The sequence below is a fragment of the Epinephelus moara genome, chromosome 14 (assembly GCF_006386435.1).
Source record: "Epinephelus moara isolate mb chromosome 14, YSFRI_EMoa_1.0, whole genome shotgun sequence".
NCBI classification, from domain to species: Eukaryota; Metazoa; Chordata; class Actinopteri; order Perciformes; family Serranidae; genus Epinephelus; species Epinephelus moara.
The window spans coordinates 14,551,927-14,571,829 of NC_065519.1; the positions used below are offsets into that span (position 1 = coordinate 14,551,927).

A 19,903-nucleotide genomic window follows, 5' to 3' on the forward strand; every position below is an offset into this window, starting at 1 on the left:
TCCTGATATTAGGGGTTCACTGCCATATGAGTGCAGTGCAAAGCCGCAACGATAAGCTAATTAGCTAGCAGAATACACAGATGCACTAACACAGCTGTGAGGCTACAACAACAAAACACAGAGAAGCTCAGACAGACACAGAGGAAGTGTGAGTTTCTCTGCTCAGGATGCCATTACTCCACTATATATATATAAATAGTGGTAGGCTATATTATTGCTCTAAGTGTTGCATTCAGAACATCTAATTCAAAACGGAAGACTTCTGTTTGCTGCTGTCTGATTTTTATCCTTGAATTTTATACTGGCCTCAATCTGTTTTTATTTTCTATTTCATTGGCTCTTGAATGAGCAATTTTATTGTATTTAAATGTCCTTTTATAATGTGTTTCTTTTGAACTTTTAATGTTTTATGTAGCACTTTGAGTTGCCCTGTTGCTGAAATGTGCTATTTCAATAAACGTGCTTTGCTTTTCTTTTTTTTGGAGCTGTGTTTTGGCCACCTCATAAATGTTAAGTCCAATATTCACTGTCTTTTTGTTCTATTTTTTGATCTCCACTCAGTCTCGGGGGAATTCTTGGGCTCTTAGGGCTGTTTTAGCAAGTTGCTAACCTTGTCTGACTGCAGTATGATGCTGAGCAGTGACAACAGCTGTACAGAGCATGTTATGAGGATGGTTAGACTGAGCCAAAAACAGTTAAGTTTCAGGCCTAAAAAAACAATGAGCTGAAAGACGCTATATATAGAGGCTTTGTCCGAGAGGAACAGCAGAGCCAGGTAATAACTTCGTGTGTGTTCTTCACTGCAAGACACACCTTTGACATTCTCCTCCGTGACACTGTCTTGAGTTCTGAAAAGTGGTGGGACAATCCCCCCCGCCACCTGAACTTTCACATTAATCCCCAACTGACATCGATGGATTATGTGCGCCACTGATCCCGCCAACACACACACAGTTTGACCCGCACCGTTCAGCAGAGGCAGTTGACAAAGATGTGTCATCTCTGTCGTGCGGTGGAGGAGACGACTGTAAATACCAGAGAGCTAGCGAGGATATGGGGTAACCAACAACAGCCAAAGGATCGAGCCGTAACCAACACAACACACTCTCCTTGCTCTCATCAATCACTTATCAAGGCTTTTGCATTTCTATTTATACCTCCGCCTGCATTACATGGCACTGGAGAACAGTGTGGGCAACATTAATGGAAATTATATTTGGTATAGATGAGAGAATACTATATTAGGTGGCTTCATGTAGAATGTGTTAAGACCAGCTACCTTTGTCTGACCTGAAGAAGTCAAACAAGAGCCATTAAAATAATGGAAATACTCAAATTTAAAGGAACAGCTTGACATTTTGCGAAATGCCCTGACTCACTGCCTTGAATTATATGAGAAAATGGATACCATTCTCAAGTTTTTAAGGTAAATATGAGGCTACAGCCAGCAGCTGGTTAGCTTAGCATAGCATAAATACAGGCTAACAGGGCAAAAAGCTTGCATGGCTCTGTCCAAAACTAATGAAATCCACCCACCAGCAGCTTTAAAGCTCACCAATTAACACAGGGAATCTAATTTGGAGAGTGGTATCAATTTTCTCATCTAGTTCTTGGCTGGAAAGCAAATAACTGTAGGGTAGAATGGGGTTGGTCGTCACACTATTTACTGTAATTTGGATGCCTTAAAAAATGGTATCGTTAATAGATTCCCTTTGAGTGTGTAACGGAAGCCTAAATTGTGAGCTTATTATGGTCTAAAGATATGAGCTGGTAACAGGCTGTTCTCATAATGAAAAGTAATAATGCACCCAAATTTGTACATATCCCATGTCATCATGAGCCAGTAATTCCTGCATTACCCACATTTTTTCGAGGGCTGCGATCATGTGATCAATGTGCTGTCAGAAGAAAAAGAGAAAGTAGTCCTGAGTGGTCATAAAGAGCAAGACTGAAGTGGTGGATGGGTCACCAAACCATGGACTTTCCCCCAGGACTTTTCCCTAGGAGACACGTGTCCTGAACCATGTGGACTTTGAGTGAACTTTAAGTCATTTTAAGGTGCGTCTTTACTATGTTTCCTTTCCTAACTCTAACCTCTGTAACATAAATAACGTAACTGTACGTTAACAGGCAGCAATTTGTTCAAATGGGTGAATATAATATATATAATATAAAATATAATGTAATCATTTCATAACATTACTTGTGGTGTACCCCAGGGGTCAGTATTGGGACCAAAATTTTTTTATTGACTAAAGATTTTGACTTTCAAAAACATTAAAATTTGTGTTATTTGCGGATGATACCACTATTTTATGCTCCAGAGATAACAGCTGCTTTTGATGGAGATCACAACAGAAATGAATAAATTGAAAAGATGGTTTGAGAAAAACAAAATGTCGTTAAATTTGACAGAGTGTGTCAAAGAGTGTGATATCTAATAAATGTGACAACCAACCCCATTCTCCCCTATTTCCCAAAATGTCAGACTATTCCTTTTAAGGGAACCAGTACAACAGAATCAGGGAGATGGGAAATATGAGGCCTTATCTCATGTTTTGAGGAAAATTGACATACATGAGTCATAACCAAGAGAACAAATAGTGTGAATGCATAATTTTACAACACGCGTGTTTAAATTACTTTGACACGCCCACAAAAATCTACCCACAGCATTTTTTTTCAAGCAAGCTGATACAGTTATGATGCATGGAAGGGGGTATGAGTCATAACTCCAAAAAAAAAAAAAGTCCACATGTCCATCAGTCTGACAATATTTGTAATAACCTGCTATTACAAAATTAAATTACATGACAGCGTGACTGGGAGTCTGTTCATGCACTGCATCAAAACAGTTTTGAGCTAATTACTGGGCTCATTGGTGCATTCAAAGCAACTCGACTTGAACACTTGAACACAGCTCCAGAACGAAAGCGTGTTTGCGGGTCACATTCATCATAGCGTACAAAAAACATGATTGGCTGGAAAGAGGTCACATGAAAAGATAAGCATAAACAAAGACGTAAGATCCATGAATTAATTTAGAAATGAATGAATCTTGTAAGATTAGTCCGTTTAGGGATGGTTTATATTTTTATATCGTTATATGTCTGTGGTTAGTGTTTTAGGATACTATTATTTATTATTTTGTTGTGATTGCGGTTATTGGGAGAGTCAGGTCACATGGGTATGGGCGGTGACACTCATGATCTATATGAACACCTCATCTTCACCTGTATGGTTTTTTGGTGAGTGGATCGCTGTATTTTTTGTTGACTGCGCTTTTCTTTGTTCGCTGTGATCATCTTAATTCTAAGTTTGTGCACTTTAAGTTGCTTCCTTTGCAGTAATAAATTTATTTGACGTATTTCAATCTTGTGTTGGCATGTCAGACAGGTTAACCAGGCCCAGCCCCAGCCTCTCAGCGACTTTTTGTTTGTTTCCTGCAGTCGCTACAACAGACGTAGGATCCATATTTTGCTCTCCTGACCATGTTGGGAAATGAATTAAATGAGACAGTGCAGGCTAAAACCAATTGAAAGCATCACTAAATGCTCAAATTATTGCACATTGTGCTACCTTTTAGCGTTGTTGAACGTTCATTGTCCGGAGGGCAAAATTATCGTATCAACTGTCATGAATCTGGCAACGCTGGTTTCAGTGTAGGATCTCCAAAGTTTACCATCAAATAATAATTCTTGTGTGCTCCACTCATGTTTGCTCATTTGTCCATATCTTTATTTTCTTTGACACTATCAGACATCTACAGTTAAAACACAACATTTGGCAAAATACAATGATTTGGCAAAAAACTTGTACTGATTGACTCACTGATCATTTCAGTGAAACTGGCAGAAAATGAGCATTTCTGGAGAAATCGTCATGTTCAACCACACACAAAGATTTCATCCCACTTGGTATACAGTGTTTTTAAGTAACCCTGGCGAAATCAGTGCCAGGTCAGACAGTATCCAGAGACATCTTGATTCACTCTCTGGTGCTGTGACACGCTCACAGACTCAGACAGGGGGTGGGGGTGTTGGGCAGAGAAGCCACGGCTCCCCGTGTTTGTTTTTGTGCAAAAAAGAGAGAAAGGGAAAGAGAGAGGGTGAAAGAGACGGACAACACGAAGAAAATAAAACAACTTTTGTTCCTTAAAGTCACCAACCACATTTGACAAGAAACCATTGTATTCATACATGGACTGTACATTATGAAACCATGAGTGGCAGTTTCATAGTTAATCAGTGGGACAGCCGAGGTCTTGGATGACAGTTTCTGTACTCACAATAGCTCCATCTAAAGACAGCCACCAGCACAGTGAGTCACACAACTCCACATGAATAAAAGTGCTATATCTCTGCTGCATTTTGGCACGACTTTTTCAATCAGGTCATGCCAACAAGATTACCAGCTAATAATAATAAAAAATAAAAGTGTAAAATCGCCTCCCTTGATGAAAACGTCCACCTCACAACACTAAAACCATTGTCTCTGAAGCTGGTTATCCTTTTCAAGTGTCGCTCTCTCTTCGCCTTGATTCACAGCCTTTTGAAGCACCAACGTTACCTACAAAGGTGCAGCGCTTTTAACTCACTGCCCGACAACACTTGCATGTTATAAAGAGATTTGAACATTAAAAATATATACAAGTTTCTTTTCCCCATGAATGCAAACACTGCTGGAGCTCCCTCCGTCTGGTACAGGAATGATCTGTGTTAGTTGGTTGGGTCCAGGTGATGATTCAGTTCACTACGAGGTTTATATACAGGTTTCACTATATGGCGTTTGGAACCATATCCCATAAGAAAAATAATTGACTTCATCCTAATTTACATCAATGGTCCCCTTGACAGTGAAGAAATATCAAAATGATAATAACCTGAAACATGTTTTTGAGTACTCTGACCAAGAAGACGCCGGCTCATCTTGCATAAAATGTTGACTTGGTTTTGCACAGTTCGTTCTGTTAAAAACTTAACCGTCATGTCAATAGCTGCTGAGTGCTGTTGAGATGCATTGTTCAGTGGATTTGCTGTTCTGACAACATTTAAACGTGATATCTACAGATGCTGATGCTTTTCGTTGTGTGATCTTGAGTGGTGTAGGTTGTAAACAGGAGTGTAATAATAAAAGAAAATGTCTTTCACATGCAACCTCTTACTCCCAAAACAACACTGTGATGATTCAAAGACAGAAATATGGATAGTCTTGCAGTAGTTGTGAACTTTTCTCATCTTTCACAGGTCCCAAACATGTGGGCAGATCTCGAATTCACACCCACTTCACCTGCATGTTAATATCTGCTTGAAATGGTTGAAAATATCAGTGTAAATATTAAATGTCACATTGTGGGATGACAGTACAGTACGCACAGCAAAGTAACGTCAGTAAATTTGTGCATTTTGTGCTCTTTCCCTTCCCTGGATTCAATTAAAAACTACATATCAAATCAGAGTGCAACATAATGAGGTGTCTAGGAGTTTCATATTGCAGTACAGCGGCTCTGTACTGTACTATCATCGTCCACACGGGATCCCACTGCACTGTGACACATCACATGTGACAATGAACAATTCACAACATGATTAAAATAGTAACCTCCCTCTCACAGAGCAGAGTCACATCTGCTGTCGGAGACTACCGGGGTAATGATCACAATATGCCATCTACGACCGCGTTAACACGATGTCCGTCCGTCCGTCCTGCTGTACATATGTAAAGATCGGTGACAGCTGCAGTGCAAATGCAAATTTACAACAAATAAAAAGTATGGAAAAAAATGACAGCTACATAATTCCAAAAATACACAATATGTACATGACACAATTGAACTACTTTCACTTTTTGAGTTCAGTAAACACTGCATAGGTGACTGCATCACTAGCACAGATGAGATTGTTGTTTTTTTTATCATATAATGCCTCACTTGAATAAATATTACATAAATATTTGCACTTTTTATGTCAGTCTCCATCTGTAGCCAACACTATTCTGATGTCCGCTTCATGAAAAGGTAAAATTTTGAGAGAGAAAAAATCAGCCTTGCATCATGAATGTTGTCTGTTAAACAGGAACATCCATACAATCAAGCATTCACACCAATAATAGCACAAAAACATTAAAAAAAAATAGCAGCAAATGTCGTCATGTTAAGCAAAACATGGAAATAATAACAAATGTAGTGCATTTGCAATTCATTGAAAATAAATAGTAAATGAATAACACAAAAGGCAAAGTAAGGCTTGGCAGAATTGGCTTGCAGATTAAAATAAAACAAGATGGATGTCTCACTGGGCCACTGAACCAATAGAAAACATCATTCGGGAGCTCTGGACAGAACAGTAATGAACCTTCATGTTAACCAAAGGACAAAAATCTTAAAGCACGGCCTTTAACAACAAAACAAGCACTGCATAGCCCTTCAAAGCACTATCCGCCCCAGTACCACTTGTCAAGGTTATTGAATGCCTTGTACTCCTTGTGCCTACGCAGGTAATCACAAGCCAGGCATGTGTGCTCTGCCCAGAAATAGGCCTTCTTTACTTTAAAGTGCCGCCTCCACTCAAAGTACCTGAGGTACATTTCCTCGTTCTTGTCCAAGAGCAGCAGGTAATCGGCCAGCTCCTTGGGCGAGGTGAAGTCGTCCACATGGATGAAGGCGTCTCCCTGGATAAAGTTCTCATAGTTCTGCCTGGGCGGGCCAAGAACCACTGGCACTGTCCCCACAGAGAGCGGGTTGTAGAGTTTCTCAGTAATGTAGTCCTTGTGGATGGAGTTCTCGAAAGCCAGGTAGAACTTGCAGCTGGCGATGGTGGGGAAGTAGTCTTGGTCAGAGATGTACTCCCCGAAGGCTTGTCCGTACGCGTGAACCTCAATGTGTTTGTACAGCTCATTGTAGTATTTCACCCGCACGTGGTCCTGGTTCCAGTTGCTCACAATCCAGCAGATCAGCTTGTTCTTGCTGGGTGGGACGAAGTCCTCCTCGCCCTCCGCTGCTACAATGGACCCATAAGGCACTTCAATGTCAGCATCCTGACGGTAGTTGAGAGTCAGATTGAACAGGTTCTCGATCCCAGGCAGCTGGGAGGAGTGCGACGGCGACTCCAAGTTCATCCATATCCACTTCTGGAAGGATGGTCGCTGGAGCGGCGGCAGGTTGGACAGGTCAGTGCAGATGTCTCGGTGATGGATGACGACCCCATCCGACTTGTTGTAGAGGTTCCTGTCCGCTGTGATGAAACAGCCGTCGATGTTAAAGAGAGAGCTGCACACGCTCAGGTCGTAGGTTTGTCCGAAGGGCCAGAGCCAGATCAGCACGGTCGTCACGTTTTTATCGCTCTTGGTGGAGAAGAGGTTCTTGACCCGGTCTGTGGATACTGTCGACTCTACGGGACCCGATAACCAGCTGGTGGATGGTTTAAAATACATCAAAAACAGAGTCACAAAGCATCCCAGTATGAAAGTGCCGAGCAGAAGGGGTCGTAGGATTCTGTGAAAAGGTGCAGATGGCATACTCTGTCCTGGAAAGGGCACAGAGGAGAGAAAAAAGTCATGATCGACAGGACACAGCATCCAGACTGATCATCTAATCATGCACAGGTATTACCACCAGCACACATTACCATCAAGTGTCTATGGTGCCTATTATAACGGATCATTGACTCTGAGCATCATTTGTACCTCAATTAAATACAGTTGGCTGGTGAGCATCTGCATGTGAACACAGTGTTCCTATTCTTGCTCTAATCCATGAGTATGCACCCCGCTGTGCTTAAGGCAACCCACCAGTTTGGATCAATACTCATAAAGAAAAATGTGTCGCCTCCTCGGCCTCATTAAGGAACAAACCTGGTGGATTTGACTGAATGCTGAAATCCAAGCAAGAGTCGAGGTCGCGGGAGTCGGAGGGAGCAGTTCCTACATTGGGTCGATGTTGGGATCAATCTTCTTTGTGATTCAGGGCTCATAGACAAACAAAAAAAATTGCAGGTCACGGCCAAGAGATGCTCCTTTCGCTCTCGACGCAGGTTAACAATGATCCTTAATGATCTAATGAGGTGTGCTTGATCTTGAACGTACAGGTCTTCTCAGTGACGCCTCCTTTACGTGAGCAGAGAAAGAGAGAATCAATTAGGGGCTAGAGAATCTGAAGATTGCAGAAGGAAGCATGCAATGAACTTGCAGAGCTTTATTTTCACAAACAAATCTTCTAAATTAGCTGGGAAGTCAAATGAAAACACAAAGATGATTGCAAAATTCATCAGGGATGTTATTTCAAATTTCCCAGTTAAGCATGGATGTAAGCTTCCAGTTATTAGTTTTTGGCATACACGATGTACTGTAAGAGAATGCTGCCATCTTAAGGCTGAGGAGAGTAGAAAGGCCCCCCGACTCTCTGGCTCTCTAGGGCTCAGTACACCTGCATGTTGCATAAAGAGGCCATACAGCAGAAATAGATCTCAAGAGGTGACTTTTTAAAAAAAATCCACACTATACTGAAGTGGATTTAATCAGTGAGACAAGCTCCAGCACTCATTTTCCTCGTGTCATCGTCCAATGTGACATATGGGGAAAGATACTGGCCTTATGTATGACAGCACCCCCTCATCTCGCCCATCTGTGACCCAGGTACAAAGATCCGTACTCAAAGGCCACACGATCAGGCGCCAGATAAGTGTATTCCTTTTAAAGGCTTGTGGTATCAATACATTTTCATGCATGCAAATCCTCTTACACACTTGTAACATGTTTGCTGTGTGCAGCAGTGATAAGCTCTTTGCCTCAGAGGACGCAGCATACCTTCATACGTCGGCGTCACAACACAGTATGGACTCAGAGAAGTGTGCAGAAGTGCAGAGATCAAAATCAGGCCTATTAAATATGCAGTGTGTGGTAAAGTTATAGTGTCTCCATGGTGATGGCGCTGAGGTCAGAGCATTTAATATGAGAGGGCTCACACACTCATGATTCCCCCCCTCTCCTCTTTGCATCTCTGCGCCAACAAATGAGACCTGAGCGAGACATGTGCAGCTCAAGCATCCACTCAGATTTTAAACAACATAACTGGGGTTTTGTCAAATGCATTGTGATGTATTTGGGACACGGGGAAGAGCACCGCATGGGTGAGTAGTCTGCAGCGGGGCTACGTTGGAAATGACTGGAGAGGAGGCAGGGGATGATTAAAAAAAACGCAACCACAGATTTTGGTAGCATCACTCTGATGCATCAAATCCCTGATGTGGTTTTAGTAACAGGTAGGCTAAAGGGCAAACGGAGAGGCTGCAAAATGGCATTTCTCCACCTAATTTCACTCTGATTGATGTGTTTTGTGTAAAGCAGGCCACAGCACTGATTGTGAAAGGACACTCCATCCCAGGTGAGAATTAATTCCCAGCCAGCGAGCACTGAAGGTCATTTTAAAAACGTGATGCTATATAGTCGAGCCACTGTGTTAAAATGGTTGTCTTTAGGCGTGACACTGCATCCAAGTTGATGAGAATATTGAGAGATTCACTGGGATATTTTCACGGCACCCTTTTGCGCACCAAAAACGCGCAGAATATAAATAATAGCGTGGAGGATGCTGCTGGAAAATGTACAGTAGTGCCATGCAAAATCACTGGTGAAAAACCTTTATATCCACATAAAGTGCAATGCATTGACAATATACAAGAAAATATGCATGTAAGAATAAACACCTCGAGGAAAATGGGAAGGAACCAGTCAGTGTTTTTACAGTGAGAGATCATTCCTAATTAGCTGGCGAGGATTTGCCGTCAAAAGCAGGTACCGCTGCTCAGCCATAGGGTGCAGGGAGAGGAAAAAACACACAGCCATGCATTTCACTCACCATCTCGACAGGCGTGAGTCAAAATAGCCCTTTCTTCTCATTTCCTCTAGAGGTCCGTGTACCCTTTTTTCAAAGACACCTTGCAACATACGGAAGATGCGGATGCGTTTGGAATAGAAAATCGCGCCCGTCCGCCGTATTTGCAGGAATAGATCCGGATGAGCCCACATCCATCGTCTTGATCCAGAAAAATGATACCTACTGTAGCAATGTGCGCTGAATTTTTCCCCCGCTGCTGCTGCTGCTGCTGCACACCGACGCAAAGAATGATGGCTGCAAAATAAAAAATAAAAAATAAATTTAAAAAAATTGGCGGCTACCCGGTCAGCCTGCACACTAAATTCATGGCTCGGTGTGTGAGGACGCCATGTATGCTCAGTGATGTGATGCGATGTGGAATAATTCCCTGCTGGCTGCCCATGCGCTACCTTGCTCTGTTTACGGTCAATGCAGCTGCAGGCTGTGGCGGAGCTCCAGTGCGTGTGTGTGTGTGTTATGTGTGTGTGCGTGTGTGTGAGATGAGATTCAGCGTTAGTGCATATTAAACTTCAATCATCTGCTGAAGGCTCTCCTTTGAATAAGCAGGTGAATCATCGCTGCTGCGGATCAAAAGGTTTCCCCCCTCGTGGCCTGTATCGTCTCCTTTGCCTCCTAACAAAATAATGGGAGCTCTATGTGGTACGTGGCTGCCTTTTAGAGATGTAGTGGTAAGCCAAAGCCTGAACTATGAACCGCCAGTCACTGATGATAATGCACCACAGCCACTAACTAGAAAACTAACATTTTCATGATGGTATTTACATCATTGCCACAGATCAATGCCTCAGCAGTGGGTTAATTATTCCACTATTAACAAAGAGGCATTTGAGCTTCCAAATGTGACCAGTGGCCCCATTAAACATTTAACATCACAAATTATGCCTATTAGCTCATTGCTTAATAATTTAAAGGGGCACTACGGTGATTTATTATCACACTTCCATAAGTTGGGGAACAAGTCAGTGGTCAAAAATCGATGGAGCAGCAGCCAAAGAATCGCCACTTTTTGCTCCCTGTAATGTTCAAGCTCCAAAAACACTGGATCCTCCAATTCCCATAATGCAAAGCAGTAGTGTTCTTCATTAGACCTCAATTTTGCCTGGTGGATGCCCACTTCTTTTCAAATGAAAGCTCTCAAAACCCACTGTACAAGACTTACTCAGCACCAAACAGATGCCCCATTTCCACCGAGCAGTGGTTAGCATGCTGATGTTAGCATTTAGTTCATTTAAGCATTATCTGACAACGTAGATGCCTGTGACTCGACAATTCGCCTGTGGTGTATGTTTTCTAACAGATGAAGTAACGTCTACAGATGTGATAAAAAAAGAGCTTAGGTTGGCACGGGTTACTATGGTGATGCATCTCCAACTGGTAAGGAGGCTCTCAGGAAGTGGTGTGGTAATTACCGCTCAGTGCTTCCCAAAAGATACATATTCATGTACGCATATTAGGTATAGGATAAGGATTTCAAACACACACAGAGATCCCCTCAGCACTAGACCAAAAACAGAACCAAGCAGAAAACAATGGAGGAGGAGTTCACCAGGTAGCCAGAAATAGGGACGCACGACTCTGGATTTCTTGCCGATATCCGATATGCCAATATGTAACAACTCATTTGACCAATATCCGATATATCGACTTTTTTCCCCCATCTTATTTTAGTGACTTCTGTAGTGGAGTTAACATCATTTAATGCATGCATACTCTTATTAAGATGGCCCACCAGTGGATGGAGACATGAAATACAAATTCCAAAATGCAACTTTTGCAGCATGGAAGTTCTGAAAATAAAATCAAAGAGGTGTCGAAGTGTCTTTAAGTGACACATGACAATAAGTTCCAGGTATGTACGACGGTATCTGAACATCAGTGAGAAGGAAAACTATTCCACAGATAAAAATAACCTTCATTTCGTCTCAGTAACTGAACTGCTGTCCTGTCATCCCTCTCCTGTTTTCATCACTATGATTCATCTCAGATTTCAGGTCGACACGCCTTTCAAATATCAAGATCTACGTTGTGCTTTCTCTTGTACTGTTTTTGGACTGAGGCAGAGTTGGAAGCAGAGTGAGGTGACAGATTTATACCAGCAGACTGCTTTGTTTACTTCCCTTCCTTTTTCCAGGGCGCACTTTATTTATTTCTATTGAGCTTTAATATAGGCACAGATTACAGAGGGGCAAAACATGCCTATGCACAGTTTCAGCTGAACACGGTGGAGTCGGTGATAAAACATGCCGTTAAGACGTTATGAATCCCAAAATGTACAACGCTGTGTAAACAAGAAGTAATAAGTTCAGTCAGCTAAATTAACAATAATTTACTCAAGTGTAAAAAATCACATACATCACTGCAGCCAATATTATAATCATTTAGTCCGATTGCCTGTGGCTTTGAGAATAAGTTGGCTGTTCACATCATTTGCATTTCGTTGCGCAACTTCATTTCATTTTCATGTAATTATTTTATACAACAATAAAAGAAACATTTGCCGCGGCTCTGAGTCCAATCAATCCTGCCATTTTCGTCGCTCTCCTCCAAATATCGCAGCCCATTTGCGAGTAATCTCCAAGTAGATTGCAGGTTTATTGGGCAGGTAGTCCAGATACACAGTCTGGCCCGTTTTGGGGATCGCCATTTCAATCTGAGACCCCTCATGCCATTCATTAAAAGACGTTATAGAGATGAAATCAGGCCTGGCTTGTAACGCAGCACTCAGAGAGGTCTCGTAGTATTTGCCGTTGATGCGGTTTCGAGTGTTTTGGAAGTTCCAGGGTCGAATACTCGTGTCGATGTACCCCGGGCCCACGCTCGGGATGAATATCAGGTTGTTATCTTCGCAGAAAGCTTTAATGGAGTCCCAGTTCCGCTGAGTGGACCCATAGGAGAACCCATTAGTGGCAAAGTAAGTGTAGACACCATCAAAACCAGCAGTCAGGATCTCCCTCTTGTGTTTCTCCTCCACCAGCAGAGCGATGAAGATGGCATCATACGGGGTATCCCTGATGCTGTTACTCTCTGTGTGTTTAAGCAGTTTGGCCCACTGCTCCGAGTTCATCAAGTATGAGTCATACACGTAGAAGAGTGGAAGAAGCTTGCCAGTGTTGGTCCGGTACTTAAAAAAAGCAGGGTGCTCCCCGTATCTGAGGAGGAGGCATACGACACAGGATAAACAAGCGAAGAAAGGAAAATGTCACAGGAGTAAAAAGACTGATGCAAACATGGTAATTATCGATGGATGCTAGGAATCATGTCAGAATGATTTCCAGAGGGAGTGTAAGATTATGGAGCTGGCATTTGACGGAGGATAATAATGGAATACACTCACTTGTCGATGATGTATTTGACATTGTTGAACATGCTGACTTCGTCTCTGTCTTTGTATGGCTCGATGTGAAACGCTACCTGTAAACACAGAAATGACAAAACATTCTTATAGACATGAACTTCTCTGATTTTCCCCCCGTAATGTGGGATTTATACTTCTGCGTTGAATCGATGCTGTACCCTACGCCATAGCCTGACGTGCATTTTCCCAGAAATGTAACTACATCTCCTGGCGACGCAGACCTTCTGTAAGCTGAAACCATTTCCCTCAGTGGAAACAAAGCTTTTATTGACTTTAATCACACAGATTAGAAACAATAAATTGTGAAGACAATAAAGCCTCCACAAAAATAGCATTTTAAGTCTTGCGTGTGATTTATCCTGGCTTCATATGAGCAGAGGAAAATCTCCCCTTGTTGTTAAGCTAATTTATACAATGTAAAATACCATAGGCTTGTGCTAATAACGTTAGCATGTTATAATTGTTTGGAAAAAATGTTCAGTGTAAGACAGTTGTTTTGTCGGTGAACCCTGTGAGCTGTAATGAAGACGAATTTTGTAACGTTACCTTTGTTAAATGTTGCTGTTGTCCCTGGCTTCATATGAGTAGAGGAAACGTTTGTTGGCTGCTAGGCTAATTCATACAGTGTAAAATGCCATAGGCTTGTGCTAAGAACGTTAGCATGTTGTATTTGTGGGGAAAATGTGTCCAGATAAAGACAAGTGTTTGTCTGTGAATGCTGAGAGTTATAGTGAAGCTGATTTGTGTACTTGTGTTTGAAAATGTCTCCATTAAGCCATGTTTAATGTGTGTTTAATGTGTGTTTTGAATCCACTAAACCTTACAGCACTTCACAGGAACCCACAGGTATAAATGCTCACATTGGCGTAGGCCACGTGCGTATAGGGTCTGCCACACAAGTATAAATCCCCCTTAAATTTTTAACTTACTAGATGTTTTTAATGAATTCTGTACATCAAACATTTCTGCTGCGTTCACATGGAATCAGGTAGATGGTAGACGGACAACACTGTCTGGACGGCACGGGAAAAACAATCAGTCCGACTGCATGGAAGGAAAATTTAACAAGACATGCACGACATTATGTAGCAATGGTAATGCCGCCTTGTTTACAAAGAATGGAATAAAAAATATCACATAGAATTATTTTGCATTTATTAACTTACGTAATTTTTCTAGTACTGTCTAGTAATTGTTCAGATTGCCCATGTTTTAGCCTGAATGACCCAAGAAACATCCAGTTGTAAATACTGTCACAGAGGACGGCAAAAAGTTAAAATACTGTAACTTCGAACGGCAATGATTCCATGTGAACGCAGCATTAGCCTGCTGCAAAATAAAAAACAAAGGCTACTAAACTCACTGCTGTCATCATACAGACCTTAATGTGGTATTTATGAGCCACTTCCAGCAGCAAAGGCACAATGTCATCTACTGGCTCACCATTATCATCACTCATGTTAGGAGGATACCAGGAAACAGCAAGGACACCTGGGAATAAAAGTTACAGTTCAAACATGACAGAAGAACATGTAGATAATGTTCATGAATATAATAAGTTATTCATGTAGTGCAAATGTACTGCAGTGATATTAAATGTGTGGTAGGAGTAATACAGAAGGGGCAGGGACAATCGTTTTCTTGGTCAAATCAGTCAAAATATGGATTATGTACGTTTAAAGACAAAAGGCTATTTAATTTAAATATAAGACTGCTGCAAAGTGTGATGACATAAAATGACACATGCATAACAAAAAACTGTGAAAAGCTGTAAAACCAGTTTGCTGATTATCATCACTGCAGTGCTGTAACACAGTCTCTGTCTCGAGACGGCCCTCAAGACCAATTTCTGAAGTTCTCAGTCTCGACTCGACTACATCTTTAATCTGTCTTGTCTGGGTCTCAGAAAAAGAAGACTTTGGATTTTATTCCAAGACCACAACGGCAGGGATATCACTAAACTGCCTGTGCAAACAGTGTTGAACAAAGAGAGTTAAGTTGAGTCGGCTCTTTAATGTTTGTTTGTGTTTGTTTGTTCATAGAAAACAAAGGAAATTTCATTTTATCGAGACATTTCTCATGGTACACTTAAACTTACACACATATATACAGTATGGCAATAAAAGAGGTGAATGAAGGGGACTCTTCATTTAATGTCTGGGTGTTTATAAAGGGATGTGGATCGTTCAGATTGATGTGAGGGGTGCCTATGGTTTGCATGTTTATCATAAATGCGTAACTCTGGTCTGGTCTTTGTCATGACTTGGTCTCAGTTTGGTGGTCTTAACTACGACACTGTATGGCTGCATTATTTATAATAATATAGGGCTAGTAACTCATTATTACCATTTAATGACATAGCATAACCATATGCAATGATAATAATGAAAATTAACAAAATTAGCTCATTTAGTTTGGGTTTTTTTTTTTTTGCTTTTTTTGCTAGATTCGATACATAACAGTAGAACACAGTTAACTGCACTGAGGATCAGTTTCATTATTCTACATGTGTTTGTTTTTTGCATAAATCTGCTGCAAAAGCAGCATTTGGACTTTTTAACCTACTGCATTTATAATTTATAATAATAATCTATTGGATGCAATAATTCAACTGTGCCACATTTTTCACCTCGTGAATGTATATTTTAATTTAACATACAATGCACATAACTGCACATATTTCTTATGCATACTCTAATTCTATTGTTGCCTCAGCACAGTGACTATATATATATCATTTTAATATTTTAATTTTCATATCTTAAGTACTAGTGTCAAACACGGTAGCATAATGCACATTTTATTTTCATTTTCATGCACGTTTTATTTCTACTTTATTTTATTTATTGCTCTATATTACACACTTTTTTCCCTCTTACTCTTATTCTTATTTCTTATATTTCTCTATTCTTCACATTAGTGCAACTGTAATGAATCATAACTTGCTCACAAGGATCAATTAAGTATTTCTGATTCTGATTTCTGATCTGAATATATCGTAGGGATGCACCTAACAATTAGTCGACTAATCATTTTATCGAAAAATGTGTGAAAATGTTGAAAAATGTCGGTCTGTCTCTCCCAAACCCCAAAATTATGTCATCTAATGTCTTGTTTCGTACTCACGCCAAAGGGTTTTAGTTCACCGTCATGGGAGAGCGTGTAAAGCTGCCAGTATTTGAATGTAAGAAGCTGCAATAAGAGTATTTTGGGGTACTTTTATAGTACTTTTCTATGAAAAATGACTCAAACCGATTAGTCGACTACTAAAATAGTCACAAATTATTTTAATAGTCGATTAGTCATCGATTAGTCGACTAATCGTTGCAGCCCTAATCGTATTACAGGAAAATTACCTTATTATTTACCTATTGTTGCCTCATTATTGTCATTGTGATTTCAATAAGCACACTAATCCTACTTTTCCCCCACAATTTAGATTCTGATGTCTCCATTAAGGGTATCTGCCAATACTTCTTCCCCACATCACTCTTACGTAAGGCAACATGAGGCAAGTGAGTGCCTTGGCAGTAGCTGAGTGAATGTAACTCAAAGTAAAAACACTTGACGTGAATTAATGTGGTAAGTATGCATCCATAAATCTTGTGGATTCATTTTACAATGTTGAATTGATTGTACACCCCTGGATTACATTAAAGTTGATTTCCATCTTACCAATGGCGGCTGTGCGCAGCTGCTGCATGTGAGACTCTATAACGGAGGGGTCCCTGGAACTGTAAGCCCCTAACGAGGGGTAGAAGTTGGACCCAATGTCATCAGGCGGGATGTGTCTCCCTTGTGGATACCCCTGAGCCACCTTAAAGTCCCAGTGTGGCAGCTGCGGGTGGTCCCAGTGGATGAATTTACCATCAAACTTGGGGCTCCCGTACCAAACGTAGTAGAAGGCATGGACGTAGTAGTTTGGAGGAGGGAACTTCCTCAGTGAAGCTTCCAGCTTGTCTGACTGAGCAGAGTCATTCATTTTGGTCTTGTCAGGTTTATTGTTGCCGTCTTTCTGGACCCGATTGTCATTATTTCTGTCCGCGACCAGCTCCACGCCGACAGGGCTGTTGAACGGAGAGTCCTCTGGTGCCAGCGCCTTCAAGACCACGGTTACTATGAGTACGAGCAGCACTAAAGCTATTAATGTGATGCAAGATTTGCGCCTGAACCTTGCCATTCTTCACTCAGTGCTGGAGGCTTTCCACAGTTCATTGTTGAGACAGCAGTGAGGGAATGTTGTTGGACAGGGTGCCATTGAAGCTCTGTTTGTTCAGCCTGGAGGTTTGAGTAAAAAGGGATATAGGTGTGTTACAAAAGAGCATTATGGCTGCAACTAACACTTATTTACGTGATTAATCAACTAATTCTTAGGTCTATAAAAAGTCCGAATGTCCCATAACCCAAAGATGTTACGTTTAGGGCTGACACTACCAGTTATTTAGGTAATTAATTTCTTGATTAATAGTTGTATCTATTAAAGTGAAAAATACCCATCAGAATATCTTAGAGCTCGAGGTAATGTCTTCAAAAGTCTTGTTTTGTCTGACCAGCAGCCCAAAACCCAAATGTAAACTATGATGTTGACACAAAAATGGCATCAAGTATTTACATTTCACAAGCAAATGTTTGGCATTTTTGCGTGAAAAAAAATTACTATAAAGGCCAGTTCAACGCAAAATCAAAAACACATATTCTTCCTCTTAGCTGAAGCGCTATGTATGAAGATCTAGATTGTTTTAGTGTGAGTTGCCGTGACCAGTAGGAACTATTTTCTTTTTACCGAGCCACACCTGCCAACCAAATTACCACACAGAAGGAAGAGTGCATCTTCTCATGGACGAGAGGATCGTGCTTGTGAAAGCACAAGATGGCGTGTTCCTCAACTGAGCTGTAATGTTAGCTAGCTCAGTTGTGCTCAGTGAGCTAGCAGTAGATGCAAGCTGCCTTCTACGCGGTGATAGGGTTGGCGGGTGTAGTTCGGTAAAAAGAAAATGGTTCCTATATGAAACTGCTCACAACAAGGTCTTTGAATTATCTTGAGTAGCTGGGTCATGATTTCTGGAAAGAGACATTGCTGATACATTTTTCAAAAGTCATTTTTTTTGGCACCACAAGCCGAGAGCCATCTAGTTCCATTATATTGGAGAGAAGGCAGACATCTCTACAGCTGATATCCAAGGCAACTCACATAAAACAATCTAGACCAGTGGTTCTCAGATAGTGTGCCGTAATGCCAATACAGGCGTACGGTGGGATTTTGTGATATCCATACATTGGCATATTATTGCAATATTCAACTGGGCCTATACAAAAATTTATGAATGAATGTTTAATCAACTGTAACAGGATGTTGTGCGCACCCATTTCCTAATTAAGAGCTAAAAAAATAATTCAATTTAAACAACTTTTACAGGGCGCATGGGAATTATAAGTGTGTGACCCATCAAAAACCCTGATTGGCAGCCAGTGTGAGGGATTATAACATTGAATAGGAGAAAGCTGTGAGTGGGACAATGGATCACTTTATTGTACAGAGCAAATCACAACAAAGCCCCAGCGAAGATGGTCAGTAGACAGTATCACAAAAGCTACCTGTCTTATTCTCTCTTATTTTTATTGTCTTATGTCATGATAAGTTTGATAACACACGTTATAGAAGCTGTTGTGCACAGATATTAATACAGGTGTGAGATTTTGGGTTACCCTTTGGTGTGCCTTGAGCACAAAATGTTTGAAAACCACTGATCTAGACTGATAAATTAATCATTAGCAAAAAAAAGTTGCTGATTAATCTTCTGTAATCGATTAACTGACCAGTTGTTGAGGCTCCAGCTCAGTTTACTATGATATCAGGCAAAGAAAAGCAACAAACTGTTAAATGTTTGGTAGTTTTGATGGAAAAATGTTTGTAAATTATCAATAAAATGATGAATCTCTATAAACCAGAGGATAACAGAGAGCTAGCTACAGTGCTCCCAATGCGGAAGTGCTGCCAGATAAACAATAACAGTCAGTTACAGAAGCTAACCGTGCTAACCTGTATCACATTACAGCTGTTAAAGCTGCTAGCATAACACTCAGTGATGCTAAAAGACATATTAACAAGCTAATAAGGTTAGCTGCTCCAACTCTACCTGCACTGATGAACTTTAGACTTGTCAACAGCAGCCGAGAACAACAGGGGTGACACAGTGTTAGTTTTATCCTCCGACAGTCAAACACTTCTCTTGTTCCCGTATTATAACCGGGCCCATTGAAACACAGACTCTGGTGTTAGACAGCACCGGTGTAACGGCTCAGACGTGTCTTCATGAATTATTTCGATGAATGAGATGCAGAGGACGGGACACAACCTGCACTTCTGGTTCGGTAGCTTGTCCCGGAAACAGCACTGATCTGTAAATGATGCGACTGCGACTGCGCAGTGAGTCTGACCCATCCATATTATGTAGGAAGCTGCTGTCACGAGCTGACTCTTCTCCTCTCCAGTCAACAACAGTTAAAGGAGCAGTTCACCTGAAGCAGGCTGACACATGTCGCCCCCATTCGGTTGGGAGGGCGAATTACACAAATAAATCCTCACTAAAAACCTTTATTCATTTATTTATTTATCTATTATGTGTTTATTTGTTTACTCTCTTTTAAACACAAAA

General features: G+C 41.1%; 2 protein-coding genes across 2 annotated transcripts; both read right to left on the reverse strand.

Annotated features, from left to right (window-relative positions):
• Positions 1-3,728: 3,728 nt before the first annotated feature.
• fut9a (fucosyltransferase 9a) lies at positions 3,729-10,371 on the reverse strand. Its single transcript, XM_050062836.1, has 3 exons — positions 9,854-10,371; positions 7,852-8,103; positions 3,729-7,523 (listed from the first exon to the last, which is right to left on the reverse strand). The coding sequence occupies exon 3, from the start codon at positions 7,513-7,515 to the stop codon at positions 6,433-6,435; it is 1,083 nt and encodes a 360-aa protein (XP_049918793.1). The 5' UTR covers positions 7,516-7,523; positions 7,852-8,103; positions 9,854-10,371; the 3' UTR covers positions 3,729-6,432.
• A 1,620-nt stretch (positions 10,372-11,991) lies between these two features.
• Positions 11,992-19,659, reverse strand: manea (mannosidase, endo-alpha). Its single transcript, XM_050062512.1, has 5 exons — positions 19,385-19,659; positions 16,923-17,525; positions 14,629-14,738; positions 13,227-13,303; positions 11,992-13,041 (listed from the first exon to the last, which is right to left on the reverse strand). Exons 2-5 carry the CDS (start codon positions 17,425-17,427, stop codon positions 12,408-12,410), a joined length of 1,326 nt encoding a protein of 441 aa, XP_049918469.1. The 5' UTR covers positions 17,428-17,525; positions 19,385-19,659; the 3' UTR covers positions 11,992-12,407.
• Between the last annotated feature and the right edge of the window lie 244 nt (positions 19,660-19,903).

Bases quoted from the DNA above. Each gene is read 5' to 3' on its own strand.
- fut9a (XM_050062836.1), bottom strand. From the start codon at position 7,515: ATGCCATCTGCACCTTTTCACAGAATCCTACGACCCCTTCTGCTCGGC.
- manea (XM_050062512.1), bottom strand. From the start codon at position 17,427: ATGGCAAGGTTCAGGCGCAAATCTTGCATCACATTAATAGCTTTAGTG. The intron at 14,739-16,922 runs GTAAGATGGAAA...TTTTATTCCCAG, and splicing joins GCTGCGCACAGCCGCCATTG to GTGTCCTTGCTGTTTCCTGG. The intron at 13,304-14,628 runs GTCTGTATGATG...CTGTGTTTACAG, and splicing joins CTCATAAATACCACATTAAG to GTAGCGTTTCACATCGAGCC.